The 15,855-nt window shown below is 36.9% G+C and overlaps 1 protein-coding gene across 1 annotated transcript; it reads right to left on the reverse strand.

The window, feature by feature from the left end:
- Positions 1-11,871: 11,871 nt before the first annotated feature.
- LOC142180569 (uncharacterized) lies at positions 11,872-15,443 on the reverse strand. Its single transcript, XM_075252625.1, has 2 exons — positions 13,474-15,443; positions 11,872-12,618 (listed from the first exon to the last, which is right to left on the reverse strand). The coding sequence occupies exons 1-2, from the start codon at positions 14,564-14,566 to the stop codon at positions 12,293-12,295; spliced, it is 1,419 nt and encodes a 472-aa protein (XP_075108726.1). The 5' UTR covers positions 14,567-15,443; the 3' UTR covers positions 11,872-12,292.
- Between the last annotated feature and the right edge of the window lie 412 nt (positions 15,444-15,855).

Genomic DNA, 15,855 nt, shown 5'->3' on the forward strand with positions numbered 1-15,855 from the left:
ACGGTCCACAATAAAACTTACCATAATTAACCTAGAACGACCCCCCCAAATCTCTCATTCACTCCCTCACACGCCATCCTCATCTCCCTTACTCTCTCAACTCTCTCCATTAAACCCTAGTTTCTCAAGTGCCATTACCAGCGTATATGTCAGTGTTGCGATGTTTTCTTGTCTTTTCCGGCCACTCTTGGCCTCTTACACGCCATGTCTCTTCGACTACTTAGATCCTTGAGGGGATCTCGAAGAACCTAGTTGGTTCTGGTTTGAAGCTCTACTAGTTAGCCTGTCTCAAGCCATTTTTATCGACTACGAGTGAGAACTTCTCTTTATGTTGTTACGAATCCATGGTTTCTAAGCCTATGCTCTCATCTCTGTTATGTTTTCAAAAACCCTAGTACATTACCTTCGATTATTTCTAGATCTGTATAGATCTGAGATGATTCCACCACTATTACATGTGTTTCTCTAAAAATTTCTGGTTTTAATCGCTTGTTCTTGCTTTTCCCTAAAACTAGGGGTCATTACGAGTTGTTTTTCAAAGGCTTTCTAACTTCTAGATGTTTAATCGATTCTATTTTCTTCATCTTCTTAACTGATTTTTGCAAGAGTACTCGAACCCTAGTTGACTCTATTTAATATACTGATCTTTCCAATTCTTGCTACGATTTGGGTCTTTCCGTGTTACTAATCGTATTAGTTTGCTCTGTATCCTCTGACTTGCATGCTTTTCTTCATCAAATCCAATATTTTTGTGGTTTTGCCCTAAAAAATTTCTGTTAGGACTTGAACCTGATTTTTCCCGAGTTCTATGTTTCTATGAAGTTTTACATAGTTTATTTTCTATTTATGAGAGTTGATTTATTCTTTCCAGAAATCATTAATACTTTGAAATTCGGCTTATTGGTTTGCTCTGTTAGAAATTTGTATACCTAAGTCTTGCATGTTTCTATGTTTAGGACCTTAATTAGTCACTCTTGCCTCATTTGATTACCTATATATTTACCGATTCCTTTACATGATTCTTTCCTTAATTAGAACACTAATTACTTTATTCTAAACTCCTTTATTTGGTTTGATTTGAACTTCTTTCCTTAATTAGACTCCCTATTATTACTGTTTGGCTAATTGCCCCTAATTTAAAGAGTCTATTCTGAACCCGTTATGTGATTGGATTCTGATGGCCCTTAATTGCTGATTTTTGATTCTTTTACCTTATTAGCTATACTCTTGAACTACTATATAAGCACTCTCATTCTGCTCCTTCAAGACACAAACACACTATTCATAATACATACACATACATTCAAACTCTCTCTTCTTTCTTTGCTACTTGTGCTAACTATTGGTTTAGCCGGCTGAAAGTCAAGGCTAGATAGTGGAATTGTACCTGTTTTTTTTTTTTTACATTCTGCATTTTTCTTCTTTAACTGGTATGTCTCTAGTTAAAATTTGAAACTCAACTTTATGTGTTTCATGTAAATACATCCATGCTTGTTCCTATACTAGTTATTCAATTTATTTCTTTGCTTGCTGTTATTAAGCATGTCTAAATCCTGTCTTATGTGTAATCATCATATCAAACTTTACTTAGTTCTTCGATACTTGTCCAGCATGTTTACTTAGTTCACTTACCCGCCCTAACTGGTATGACCATGTAATTACTTAGTCTTCTATTGGCCCTAATTTTATGCCAAATTTTGTCCAACAAACTCTTGTCTTCAACATGATCTTGCTGCATTCTTTCTCTATGTTTTAACTGTCTGTTACCATGACTGATTTGTTCAGTAGACTCCTAGCTGTTCTGTATTTTTGTTGTATCAAATGTTTCCCTATTTGTGTGGTTTCAACCCTATATGTTCCCAATCCCTTCACCCCCTATTTGTAAGTCTGCTTGTCAAGTAAATCTGGGTACTCTATGATTAACTGGATTGTTTGCTGAGTATTCTTTCCTCAAAGAATGATTTCAAAACTGCTGCTCCCACTCTTAGCCTTCTTCCCAAAACTGGTCACTCCTAGTATCTTTAAAAAATTGTTTCTGAATCTACTCACTTCTAAACTGTTTTACTAAGTCTTTCAACATTATGTCGAGCACTCTCACCCTACTATTAGGCTATTATGTTCTGCCATCTGGTGTGTGTACTGCTTAAGGATCCTTGAGATCTCTCTGACCTCTGGCATACTAGGGCTGGCCCTTCCACACTGCATATAACCAATCCCTATTTGATGAAATGTCTTGGTGTGAGCTCTGCCCGGGATCCTTGAGGTCCTTAGGAAACTCTAACACACCAAGACATACATTATTGGCTGTGAGATCTTTGGCTTCTGAGACTCTATTGAAGGCCTGGCATTTTTAGGTTTACTTTGAGCCTTATTTAGGCTCCTTATAGTATAGTTTCATTTATTTATGTAATTCATTTGATCTTGGTTTGTTGTGGTGATTAGTAAAAGGGGAGGGTTCCTATATGACTTTTGTGGGAAACTGGGTAGATATCATGCTTTAGGTTGATATATAGTAGAAATCATGCTCTTAGTTTATATATATATATATATATTTGCAGTAAAAATCCTGCTTTGAGTTTATATTATGATAGAAATCATGCTTTAAGTCTATATGCTATGTTACTTGCATCAAACACATGTCGTGAGTCTATATTATTTGCATTAGAAACCCTGTGTTAGGATACTTACGTTTATATTCTGCATATTAGAAACATGTTATAAGTGCATCACTTCTTTCTTTGACTCTGCATAAGTTATTATCACCTGGAAATCATGTCATTAAATTACTACCGTAATCATGCTTAACAAAATGATCATCTCTTTGTGCATTAGAAATCCTGATTTAGGACTCTGTTTTCATTGGCTCTAAATCATGTCTACGTCGCTTGAATGAATAACTATTTATAAAAAAGGTTTAAGAATAGTCCCACACATAGATATCATGTTCTAGTGTAAACATGCGTGAAATCAGTTTTGTAACATTAATCACCTAATTCAGTATGCCCATAGGATTGAATAACCTCAAGTTGTCTTGACCAATTCCAGAATTATGATTGCATACAAACCCCCACCTAGGCAAGCCTTAAGTAATTAATGGTCTTATAACTGTGAAATCAGGTTCTGTTTATGTATGAAATTGTCCAGGTTTAATAGTTTATAAAATCAATAGGCAAGCTGACTACGGTTCTGCCACTTTGCTTTTAAACAAATGCTGCATATTTTGTGTTTGTGATGTTCATCTAGATATCATGTTCTATTGCTTTCTGAATTTCTTTAAAAATCAGTTGTTTGAGACTTGCTATGTATCTGATTATGTGTGGAGGCAAATATGAGCCCCTAATTGCTTCCCTATTTTATAGTCCTATGTGTTCTTTGTTGTCGCTTAGATTTTACCTTTTAAATACCTTAGGAGTGTCTAGAACTGCATGAGTATAGAGGTCCTAAATGCCTTCGGGACCACAAGGAAGGGACAGGTAAAACATGCTTAGAGTTTATTAACTAAACTCGCTTATATAACCACTAAGGGGAGGGTAATGGGTAGTAAAAGGATATGATGACATGTGCGCTAATGCCACGTGTAACCCCTCTAGTTGAGGAAGGCTTACCGGGTATAGTACAGATGTGATCCTATAGGCTAATCAACTTAGGACTTCCCTTCCCCAATTCACATATGTGTGCTTAGACTGCCTAAACTTCTTTAGTTTATGTATATATGCTTGGACTATTCAAACTTCCTTAATTTATGTATGCTTAGACCATCTAAACTTTCTTGATTATATATGTGTGTTTAGACTGCATAAACTACCCTTATTTGCAAATGTGTTCTTAGACCGCTTGCTTGTCAAATGACTAATTCACATAACTATGTTCGGTCGGGGCCCACCGTTGTGGACCGCGAGGGGTGACTAACACCTTCCCCTCAAGGTTATTTCGAGCCCTTACCCTAATATCTAGTAATGCAAACTAGTTACATGAGTTAATTGCTCTAGGTTCCCTAACGCACCGTAATCTATTAGGTGGCGACTCTTCAAATACCCGATTCCCAAAAGGAAATGAGTTGTTCCCCAATGTGTCGAAACTGAAGGAAAAAGGGGGCGCGACACGAGTGACTACTATAACTTAATTCCAATGATATATGGTTAACTAGTATCATTTAAAACTAAGTGGGGAAGTCGATGCACGAGTCACACACGAGTCATCCCTAAGTCGACCGACGGTTGACATTCGTTCGAAAATGAAAGTAATTTAAGGGCAAACCCCCCCCCCCAAACGACTATCCACACTCAAGAAATATTCATATTTCCATTACAATTAGGCTCACTATGCAGACTTTGCAAAACCTATTAAAAATCTCATTCGGGCAATTCGTCGAGCACCTTATATGTATAGTTTGAACCTTCATGTATTGATTCAATGGGTATTTAATTTTCCCTTCCAAATTAAGTGAGGTGGTGGAAATTATAGTTTCCCACCCCACTTAGTACAACAACCAACCAAATTCCTAGACATACATGCTACAGAATGCAAAAAGAAAAAATCAAACTAGTCTAACTAAAAGAACAAGCACAAGATAGAAAAATAAAACAAAAAAACTAATACAAAGGGAGAAAGGAGGGGGACTATCTCAAGGGGTGGGGAATGAAACATAAGAGAGAAATAAGGAGGGGGATCTTACTAGTTAGGGACGAAGGGAAAAAGGTAGAGGTGTAGTGAGTTAGGGTTGAGCATGGGAGGGAGAGAGGCCGGGTAGAGCGAGGGGTTTTTTATCGGAGGAGGGAAATACACTAAAACTTACCTGGGGGAAGGGATGAAAAAGAAAAGGAAAAGAAAGAGAGAAAAAAGGAAAAATCCACGAAGTGGGGCGCGCCATGCCCCTATTTTATTGTTTCTGATTCCTCTAGATGGATTGGGGCATCGTCTACCGAGGCGCGGGCTCAGACAAGCCCAGTGCTGGCTATTTTTTCAGCTTTTCGATATTGGCCTCTTTTGGTTTTTTCTCTTGATTTCTTTATATTGAGTCATTCCAATTCACACAATCTCATTCCTGCATCACTCAGAAATATGTCAACGCTTCCAAAATTTCAAAGAAGATAAAGAAAAACACGAAAACATGACCATGGGTTGCCTCCATGGAAGTGCCTGATTTAACGTTGCAGGATGACTTAGGCTATCTTTATCAAGGATCCTTCAAGTACATAGATGAGATCTCTTTTTCTTCCTTAACCATACCTTGATAGTGCTTTATCCTTTGCCTATTAACTTTGAACTTGAGGGGGCCATTTTCGATCCAGTCTCGACTGCTCCAGTAGTATGCATCTCTAGCACACGAAATGATCCCGACTGTCATAGCTTTAACTTGCCCGAAACCACTCTAGTCTCGAATTGTATAACAATACCACATCTCCAGGCTTAAAATTATGCTCAAGAATATTTTTGTTATGCACCATCTTCATTCTCTCCTTGTATAGCCTCGTGCTCTCAAAAGCATAATAATGGAACTCATCAAGCTCGTGCAACTTTGTGACTCTACTTGCACCTGCAACTTCAATATCAGGATTTAGTTGCCCAACACCCACAGAGCTCTATGCTCTAACTCTATGGGTAAGTGGCACGCCTTGCCAAATACTAGTTTATATGACATCATGCCAATTAGAATCTTGAAAATAGTACGATAGGCTCAGAGTGCATCATCTTGCTTTCCTGACCAATCCGTTCATATATCGTTTATAATATTTGTCAAAATACTTTTTACTTTTTCGTTGGACACCACTACTTGCCCACTTGTTTACGGGAGATAAGGGGTGGAAACCTTATAGCGAATGCCATATTTCTCTAACAAATTTATGAAGGCTCGATTACAGAAGTGTGTGCTTCCATTACAAATTATTGCCCTTGGAGTACAAACTAGGTGAAGATATTCTTTCTCAGAAAACCAATGACCCCTTTTGCATTATTAGTAGAGGGTTCCACAACTTCCACCCACTTCAAAACATAGTCCAGAGTACAAGTATGTACTTGTTTTCATAAAAGCTAATGAAAGGTCCCATGATGTTACATTTCACGTTTTCATATGTTAAAGTTTCGTTGTAAGTTGATCAATGTAAACTCGTGAATGAGATTAATTTTGAGAATATAGGTATTTATGTTATTTATAAAAGGTGATAAGTAAGTGCCGTGAAGGTTAGAGGGTAAACAATCGAAGAAAATGAGTTTCATTGAAGTTTGATAATTTGGGATAAAATACAATCCAAGCTATAATACCTCGTATTTATGGATTTATGTCATGCAATGTACCACATGACCATGATAGTATGGTATATAAAGTATGTTAAAAGTGATTAGTATTTTAAGTAATTTGAGATAATTCTTAATTGTGTGGGTAATTGATTAATTATTGGTTTAGTGGGAGATTATGATAACAACTAGGTCGGGAATCCAAATTAGAGTAAGAATTTGAGAAGTAAATGCGGAAGCAATAACAACAAGGAATTAAACAGCTAGAATTAAAGAGATGAAAATAAAGGATATGTGAAGAATTCAAGGAAAGAATTCCAAGAACTTCCAAGAACGTAAGTTCTATAGCCTTGACAAGATCAAAGTAACAACGTCTTGATTTATGGAACAAAACAAACGCCTTTACTTAAAAAGCAAATCAAAACAATAGATTCGGATCTTGACCACTTTACGAGTAACTTGAGACAACAATTAATAACTAGTATTAATCGCCTTCTAAGAATACCACAAAGGAATCAAAGATATCATAAAAGAGAAGTAATCTTACTACCTTGAACTAAGAACTAGTAAAGGTTGAAAGATAAATCTCAAAGCACAAGTAACAAAGGTTCAAAAGAACTCTCAAAGTATGATATACTTAATCAATAAATGTTGTGTCTTATGAATGAGAAGAACTCCTTATTTATAGGAGTTAAAAGCACTTAAAATAATGTAGGGGGTTGCTAAAAAGTCATCTAAATTAGGTAGGGGGCTGCTAGGGGTCACAATAGCCATCAAACTTAGGTAGGTGGCTCCTAAGGGGTAACAAAAGCCATCAAAATTAAGTCGGGGCGGCCAAATCCTTTTGGGGCAGATTTGGGCCTTAAAACTATTAGTTTGGGCCATTGGTTTGGACTCCAATTGGGCTCCTTTTGAAACACCCCCTTTTGGACCTCTTTTAAGGTCATTTTGAGCCCTATTGGTGGACTTCAAGGGCTGATTTGGTAACCCAATCTTCCTCCTCTTGGACTTCAATTTGGACTACCAAATAATTGTAAAACTTGGACAATTCATCTCCTTTGGGCTTGAGCTCTTCCTCTACAATTAAAAGCTTCTTTATTTGCCATTGAAGTCTAGCAACCTTAGCTTGCAACTCTTTAGCTTGAGATCTTGTAAATGGCCTTGGAGCTTCCAAAACTCTATCATCTCTATCATTGTCCTTAAGTATATCCTTGTTCTTGATGCTATCAGATTAACAAGCTAATTAGTAATTTGTGGATAAGCTTAATGGAGATACCTCCCAACGTGGCAGCAAGTGGGATTCTTAATCAAGCCTAATAGCGACTAGGTAAGTTATGTAGCTAAGTGGCATATTTAGGGGATTCTTTGGCAAAGTAATCACATAAAGTGGGGCTCACACCCACTATGATAAAGAAACCTCCCTACATCATTAAAGTGAGATGTATATACTTGCTAGTAACGGATGGAAAGTCACAAAAGAAATTCATATGAACCCATATAATGCTATAGCAACGTGAGTTGCAATTCTAAGGGAGCACGGTACAACCTTTCTCAAGAACATCATACGAATTTTTTCCTACTTCGATCCACAGTTACGTGTTTTGTCGCGATTGACGTGTGTTAGAGGGATTGTCAAGAGAATTGGCTTAGGTATGTTAAGGCTATCCATTCTTTCCTTTTCGCATGATCCATACAATACAAACAAAACGAGAAAACGCACCACTTTCATAAATGCCTCTATTCATAGAAGCACTCGGGGTGCCTATGTTCTTTATTCCCCATGTGTCTTATTATTATATCTCATTATATATTCTATTCATGGGTCTTTGAAAAATACGTAGTTGATAAAGTTTATCCAAAGGCATATTGATCTTATGACATTCCGAGAAATTTTATTAATATACTTCTTATGCATTGCATTCATTTATACATGTACATTGAACCATGGCTAGATGGCATTATATACGCATATATTATATGTATATGGAATATGGGAAAAGGTTACGGCGTTATATATGCACCACCACCAGATCAGCTGGTATAAGTTGATGATTTCGCCTATTGAGGCCGAGATGATATGATGGGATCCTCTCAGAGGCTTGATGACTTTATGTACATATATACCTATGCATGATATGTTATTTATACACACATGTATGACAATATAAATATTTCAGGATTCACAAAGTTAGTTAGGCTACGGGCTGATTCCCTTACTCCATGTTTATTTTATGTCTTTTATGTACTGATTTTCATGCCTTACATACTCGGTATATAATTCGTACCGACGCCCCTATTTTCTAAGGCCTGCGTTTCATGCTCGCAGGTGGAGGTAGACAGGCTGACGGTCCCCCCTTCTTAGGATTCTAGCTCAGCGAGAGTTGGTGTGCTCCACTTGATCCGGAGCTGCTATTGATTTTGGTACACTATTTTTGTATGTAGATATGGGTACGACAGGGCCCAGGCCCGTCCTTTATACATATGTACACTCTATTAGAGGTTTGTAGATAGTCACGTATAATGGACAGTCATGTATTGTAATGACCCGACTGGTTGTTTCATGAGTTACTTCTCCGTTTCTTTCATTTCTGCTTCTTATTGTTTTGTTCATCTGTATTATGTGATATCGGGTTGGTTGGTTCGGGTTCAGAGAGGTTTTGGAAAGGAATGAGACAATTAGTCTCTTTTAAGTAACCTTAGGTTGGAAAGTCAACCAGATGTTGACTTATGTAAAAAAGGATTCGGATGTGAATTCTGATTGTTCGGATAGCTTCGGGAGGTGATTTCGGACTTAGGAGCGAGATCAAAATGTGTTTTGGAGGTCCGGAGTAGATTTAGGCTTGAATTGGCGAAATTAGAATTTTGGCATTTTCCGGTTGATAGGTGAGAATTTGATATGGATCAGAATGGAATTTCGGAAGTTGGAGTAGGTTCGTAGTGTCATTTGTGATGTGCGTGTAAAATTTTAGGTCATTCGAACGAGGTTTGATAGACTTTTTGATCGAAAGCGGAATTTGGAAGTTTTTGGAATTCTTAGTCCTGAATCTGATGTCAATTTGTTGTTTAGATGTTGTTTGGATGGAAGGTTGGAACAATTTTGAATGAGGTTATGGGATATTTTGGCATGTTTGGTTGAGGTCCCGAGGGCCTTGGGTGGTTGAACGGATGAATTCATGGTGGAAAAAGTTGCAGAAAATCTGCTGTTTGTGTTGCAGACTTTTGGCCTTCGCATTCGCGAGAGGGCTCTCGCGTTCGCGAAGAGTTAGGATGTGAGGCAGGATGTTTGTCCTTCGCTTTTGTAATGGGTGTATCGCATTTGCGAAGGGTTAGGTGTTGTGTTCATCGCTAACGCGATGAGTATCCCGCATTCGCGTAGAGTATTTGGGGTAGCTGGGATCCCAGAAGCTTTGTGCTTCGCGTTCGCATAGGAGTAGCCACGTTCGTGAAGGTTTGGTCAGCTGAGGCATCGCATTCGCGAGGGGTCTTCCGCATTCGCGTAAGAGGATTTTGGTCAAAGGAAATTTTGTGCTTTACGAACGCGAGGCGTTGACCACGTTCACGAAGAAGGGATTTCAAGTGCTGGGCAGAATGTTTAAAAGACCCCCTTCCGCAATTGTAGGTCTAAATTTCACCATTTGTTGGGCGATTTTGGCGTGTTTTGAGGGAGATTGAAGAGGAAATTCAATAGAACTTCTTGAAGGTAAGATTTATGGACTTAATACTCGATCATATTGTGATTTCTACCTAATTAAACATGAAATTTGGGGGATTTGAAGCCTAAATTGGGGAGTTAGGGCTTGGAAATTGGAGACCTTAATCTAGGGATTTGAGGGGACATTTGTTGTCGGATTTTGGCATTCTTGGTATGTATGAACTCGTGGGAGGATAAGGATTCCATTGATGTTACTTTTATCGAATTTTGAAATGTGGGCCCAGGGGTCAGGTTGGACCAATTTCTGGATTTTTGGTATAATTTGATTATTTTCGCATGGACTTCGTTCCCTTAGCATATTCTAATGTTATGATTCTGATTTTGGGTAGATTTGATGCAAGTTTAGGCCGAGTCGAGAGGCAAGGGCGTCACGGAGTAGTATTTCATCCGGTTTGAGGTAAGTAACCATTGTAAATCTAGACCCGAGGGTATGAAACCCCGGTATTTCATATTCTTTTGATTAATGAGATGACGCACATGCTAGGTGACGAGCGTGTGGGCGTGCACCTATAGGGATTGTAACTTGATCTGTCCCGTAGCGACTATTAAGCCACATATTTGATTTTAAATCTTTTGATATTCCGTATTATGATATTTGATACTATACTTTGGGTTGTACACCATGTTTGGGGTCTTGTGCCGACCTGTTTAGACCCTTAGGGGTAATTTTTACTACTTTCCTCACTCTATCTGTTTTAAAAGCATATCCTCTGTCATATTTTACCTGTTTATTATTTAAATCCGGCTTCAACACTCTACTTCTTAATATATGAAAACTGTTTGGACTGAGTTCCCTGATTTCCACTGATATGCCCGAGTGGTTGTGAGGCTAATGGCTGAGAGAGTTTAAGGACCTAATAGTGAGGATTATATATATATTATGGATCGGGCTGCACGCGCGCAACAATATTTTATATATTATGGATCGGGCTCTACGCTGCAACGATACTTATATGGATCAGGCTACACGCCATAGGGTATTGGACTGGACTGCGCACCGCAACGATATGACGCTTGGGCTGTAGGAGCCCCTTCGGAGTCTGTACACCTTCAGTGAGTGTAGTCGACTATAAACTATGAATTAGGTTGCACGCCACAGCGGTTATTATGATTATTACTATTATGAGATATTATTGAGCTGGAGTGCTGAGTGTGAGTAGTATTGACGAGAGCTGAGTCACGAGTGATTGAGAGGCTTGCCCGAGAGGCTATACTTATGAGTGATACCTAGCTCGAGGGGCCCATTTATGATATTTTATTGCTTTCACTCTTCTTTTTATATTGAGCCTCTGTTGAAAACTGTTAAATAGATGATTTCAAAGTATTTTTAATTGAAACTAAAGTTTGTACGAGATGACTGGCTTTTAAATTACAGAATTTGACTTGAAATTTCTGTTGAGACTAATAATATGATTTTTACTGCTCGTCACTACCCTCATACCATATGATAACAACTAGGTCGGGAATCCAAATTAGAGTAAGAATTTGAGAAGTAAATGCGGAAACAATAACAACAAGGAATTGAACAACTAGAATTAAAGAGATGAGAATAAAGGATATTGGACGAATTCAAGGAAAGAATTCCAAGAACTTCCAAGAACGTAAGTTCTATAGCCTTGACAAGATCAAAGTAACAACGTCTTGATTTATGGAAGAAATCAAACGCCTTTACTTAAAAAGCAAATCAAAACAATAGATTCGGATCTTGACCACTTTACGAGTAACTTGAGACAACAATTAATAACTAGTATTAATCGCCTTCTAAGAATACCACAAAGGAATCAAAGATATCATAAAAGAGAAGTAATCTTACTACCTTGAACTAAGAACTAGTAAAGGTTGAAAGATAAATCTCAAAGCACAAGTAACAAAGGTTCAAAAGAACTCTCAAAGTATGATATACTTAATCAAAAAATGTTGTATCTTATGAATGAGAAGAACTCCCTATTTATAGGAATACTAAGGCATAAAAGTCCTTAAAATTAGGTAGGGTGGTTGCTAAGGCATACAAAGTCATTACAATTAGGTAGGGTGGTTGCTAAAGAGTAAGAAAAGTCATTAAAATTAGGTGGGGGCGGCCAAGACCCTTTGGAGCAGATTTGGGCCTTAAAACAACTAGTTTGGGCCATTGGTTTGGACTCCAATTGGGCTCCTTTTGAAACACCCCCTTTTGGACCTCTTTTAAGGTCATTTTGAGCCCTATTGATGGACTTCAAGGGCTGATTTGGTAACCCAATTTTCCTCCTCTTGGACTTCAATTTGGACCACCATATAATTGTAAAATTTGGACAATTTATTTCCTTTGGTCTTGAGCTCTTCCTCTACAATTGAAAGCTTCTTTATTTGCTATTGAAGTCTAGCAACCTTAGTTTTCAACTCTTTAGCTTGAGATCTTGTATATGACCTTGGAGCTTCCAAAACTCTATCCTTGTCCTTGATGCTATCACCTAGCCAATTCACATCCTTTATCCTTGAGCTCTTCCTCCCAATTAATAACTTCTTCATTTGCACTTGAAGTCTAATGATCTTGTTTTGTAATTCTTTAGCTTGAACTCTTATTAAAGGCCATCTTTGAGATTCAAAAGCTTCATCCATGTCCTTGAATAGAGTTGAGCTTCCTAGGATGCTATCATTCCCCTCTTCTTGAAGAAAATTCGTCCTCGAATTTTGACCTTGCAAGAAAAAGAAAACACGCACTAGTAAATGGTATCCACTAATCTGAAAAAATAGTAGGAATAAAATAAGATAGTGACAATGTGTCCATTTAACCCAATCAATCCTAATAGGTATAAATACTCCCTTATAAAGAATATGGACATCATCATCCCAATAAAATTTATGTCTACCTAGATTAATACAATAAAAACCTCTCTTAGATGCACCATGCAATGGAACTTGCAATTCGATCTTGTCGGTACGGCAGTCCATGAGTATACATGATAAAGAAATTATAAGAGAGTAACTACACATCCATTTAATATAAGTACCTTTACCACATTTAACAAACAAGATACATTCATGATATAGACTACTAACTACAATTACAAATCTCATGGATTCCTCTACATGAAAGAGTATTTGATCACCAGTATTACAACAATCATGCATATCCTCTTTACTAGAAACAAATACTTTTACAATCTTACAATGAACATGACTTGAAGAATGACTCCCCATCACATAACAAAGATCACATTCTTTAGCACATGAAAACTCATTAGCCACTTGAATAAGATAAGAAGAAATATTTAACTCATTTGCAAGCCTCTTCACAGAAATTCCATGCCTCTTTCCACCAAGTTGGAATAAGTAATCATCTATGTCATACACAATTTCAAAAGGAAGCGAATTACTCTTACACATTAACTTAGATATTATAGTTAATGACTTGATGTGCATCAAAATATCATCATCTACAAAAATTATAAAGTCACCAATATAAGAAATAAGAGTGTAATTCATTACCTCCAAAAATACCTTAGGTGTTCTAGAAAGACCAAGAATGCAAATAAACCAATTATACATACCATACTTGGACTTATTTACCAATGGAACATCATCATCTTGTATTCTTTTATGCAATGGCTCCACCTTAGCAATGCTTTTAGGCAACTCCATGTCATAACCCTGTAAATAAGAATCGAAATAGTCAAAAGGTTTAATAACAAAGAATTTAATCAAGCTTTTGTCTTCCACCATCCAACAAGAATTGATATTGCCGAATTTATGTTGGAATCCAATTGGATCTTTTGCCACCATCTCTTGCGCCTCACCACTCCTTTCAAAAGGTATTTCATCACGTGGCTGCACAAAATCACAAGAACTAAAACAAGAAAGAGTTAATGGGTTAGGAAGTAAAGAAACGTTTTTCTTGCTTACACTCTCTTTGGCTTTTATCGCAAGACTAATGTTTTCCTCACCCTTAGCCTCTTTTCTCTCACTAAAGAGTTCTTTTCCTTCACTCAATCTATCTTGTTTCTCTCTCTCTACCTTACAAACTTTGTTTCTCTTATTGCTTTCTCTCTTTTCTTTTTTCTCAAGATCATTGTTTACCTCACTTGACATCCCACTCTTTTTACTCAAGACAACCTCTCCTTTTTCCTCTCTTGGAATGTCAACATGCACTCCCTTACTCTTCTCATTCTTTTCTCTCTCGTATTTTTCCATATTCTTTTTAACAATCTTTTCATCTGCACAAATTTGTGAGGGAGTCAAAGGTCCAAGACTGAGTTTCTTCCCATTAACCTCAAAAGAGTATCTATTTTTTTCGATACTATATGAAGCACTTCTATATATATTCCATGGCCTTCCCAACAAGATATGAAAACGATTCATGGGAATGACATCACACCAGATCACATCCTCATACCTTCCAATAGAGAATGGTAATAACACTCTTTTATCTACCTTTACTCCTTTCAACATGTAGGGATCAATATGTTCAACACAAGGCAAGTTCAATTTCTCAACCATATAAGTGCTAATTAAGTTATAGTTAAATGCTTTGTCAATTCTAAGGGTATAAATTGTAGACATCACTTTAGCTCTTGTTTGAAAAATAACTTTACCATTGTCTTCTTTCCATTCGATATATTGTAATATCGACCTTTCAAGAGTCATAGATCTACTCCTTCCACTGCAACTACCTATTTGAGATATCTTGACATAGATTAAAAGAAATATGAATCTCTCAAATTTGGCTTCTTTGTTTTTTTTCAATTGTTCTCTCACACACTTTATCCTTTTTTTTTCTCGAAATGAACTTTGAACAAAATACTTTGTAGATTTATAGTTAAACCAACTCGTATGAAACTGTAGTAAAATTCAGATTTTTGGGGAACTAATGAAAGAAAAACCAAATCCTAGAACTATTAGGCTCGGTTGAAACATGACGCGAACAAAAAGGAAAGGATTATATGTTTAGATTCGAAAGAGTAAGAAAATCTAGGATCCCCTCTTCTTGTTTCCTTTGTTAATTTTTGGTAACAAATTAGATACAAAAGAAATATTCCGGAGAGCACTCAATTCTATTTTTTTGTTCTAAAAACTGATTTTCGCTTCTTTTTTTCTTTTTTTTTAATTTTTTTTTCTTTTCTTTGCTCTTAGTATTCAAGAAATCCCAAGACTTACCAAGAACGAAATCTTGATAAAAACCGCTCTGATACCACTTGATAACAACTAGGTCGGGAATCCAAATTAGAGTAAGAATTTGAGAAGTAAATGCGGAAACAATAACAACAAGGAATTGAACAACTAGAATTAAAGAGATGAGAATAAAGGATATGGGACGAATTCAAGGAAAGAATTCCAAGAACTTCCAAGAACGTAAGTTCTATAGCCTTGACAAGATCAAAGTAACAACGTCTTGATTTATGGAAGAAATCAAACGCCTTTACTTAAAAAGCAAATCAAAACAATAGATTCGGATCTTGGCCACTTTACGAGTAACTTGAGACAACAATTAATAACTAGTATTAATCGCCTTCTAAGAATACCACAAAGGAATCAAAGATATCATAAAAGAGAAGTAATCTTACTACCTTGAACTAAGAACTAGTAAAGGTTGAAAGATAAATCTCAAAGCACAAGTAACAAAGGTTCAAAAGAACTCTCAAAGTATGATATACTTAATCAAAAAATGCTGTATCTTATGAATGAGAGAACTCCCTATTTATAGGAATACTAAGGCATAAAAGTCCTTAAAATTAGGTAGGGTGGTTGCTAAGGCATACAAAGTCATTACAATTAGGTAGGGTGGTTGCTAAAGAGTAAGAAAAGTCATTAAAATTAGGTGGGGGCGGCCAAGACCCTTTGGGGCAGATTTGGGCCTTAAAACAACTAGTTTGGGCCATTGGTTTGGACTCCAATTGGGCTCCTTTTGAAACACCCCCTTTTGGACCTCTTTTAAG

Source organism: Nicotiana tabacum, chromosome 1, assembly GCF_000715075.1.
Source record: "Nicotiana tabacum cultivar K326 chromosome 1, ASM71507v2, whole genome shotgun sequence".
Taxonomy (NCBI): Eukaryota; Viridiplantae; Streptophyta; class Magnoliopsida; order Solanales; family Solanaceae; genus Nicotiana; species Nicotiana tabacum.

Coding starts and splice junctions, on each gene's coding strand:
- LOC142180569 (XM_075252625.1), bottom strand. CDS start 14,566: ATGACTCTTGAAAGGTCGATATTACAATATATCGAATGGAAAGAAGAC. Junction 12,619..13,473: donor GGTAAATAAGTCCAAGTATG/GTATGTATAATT, acceptor TTTTCTTGCAAG/GTCAAAATTCGAGGACGAAT.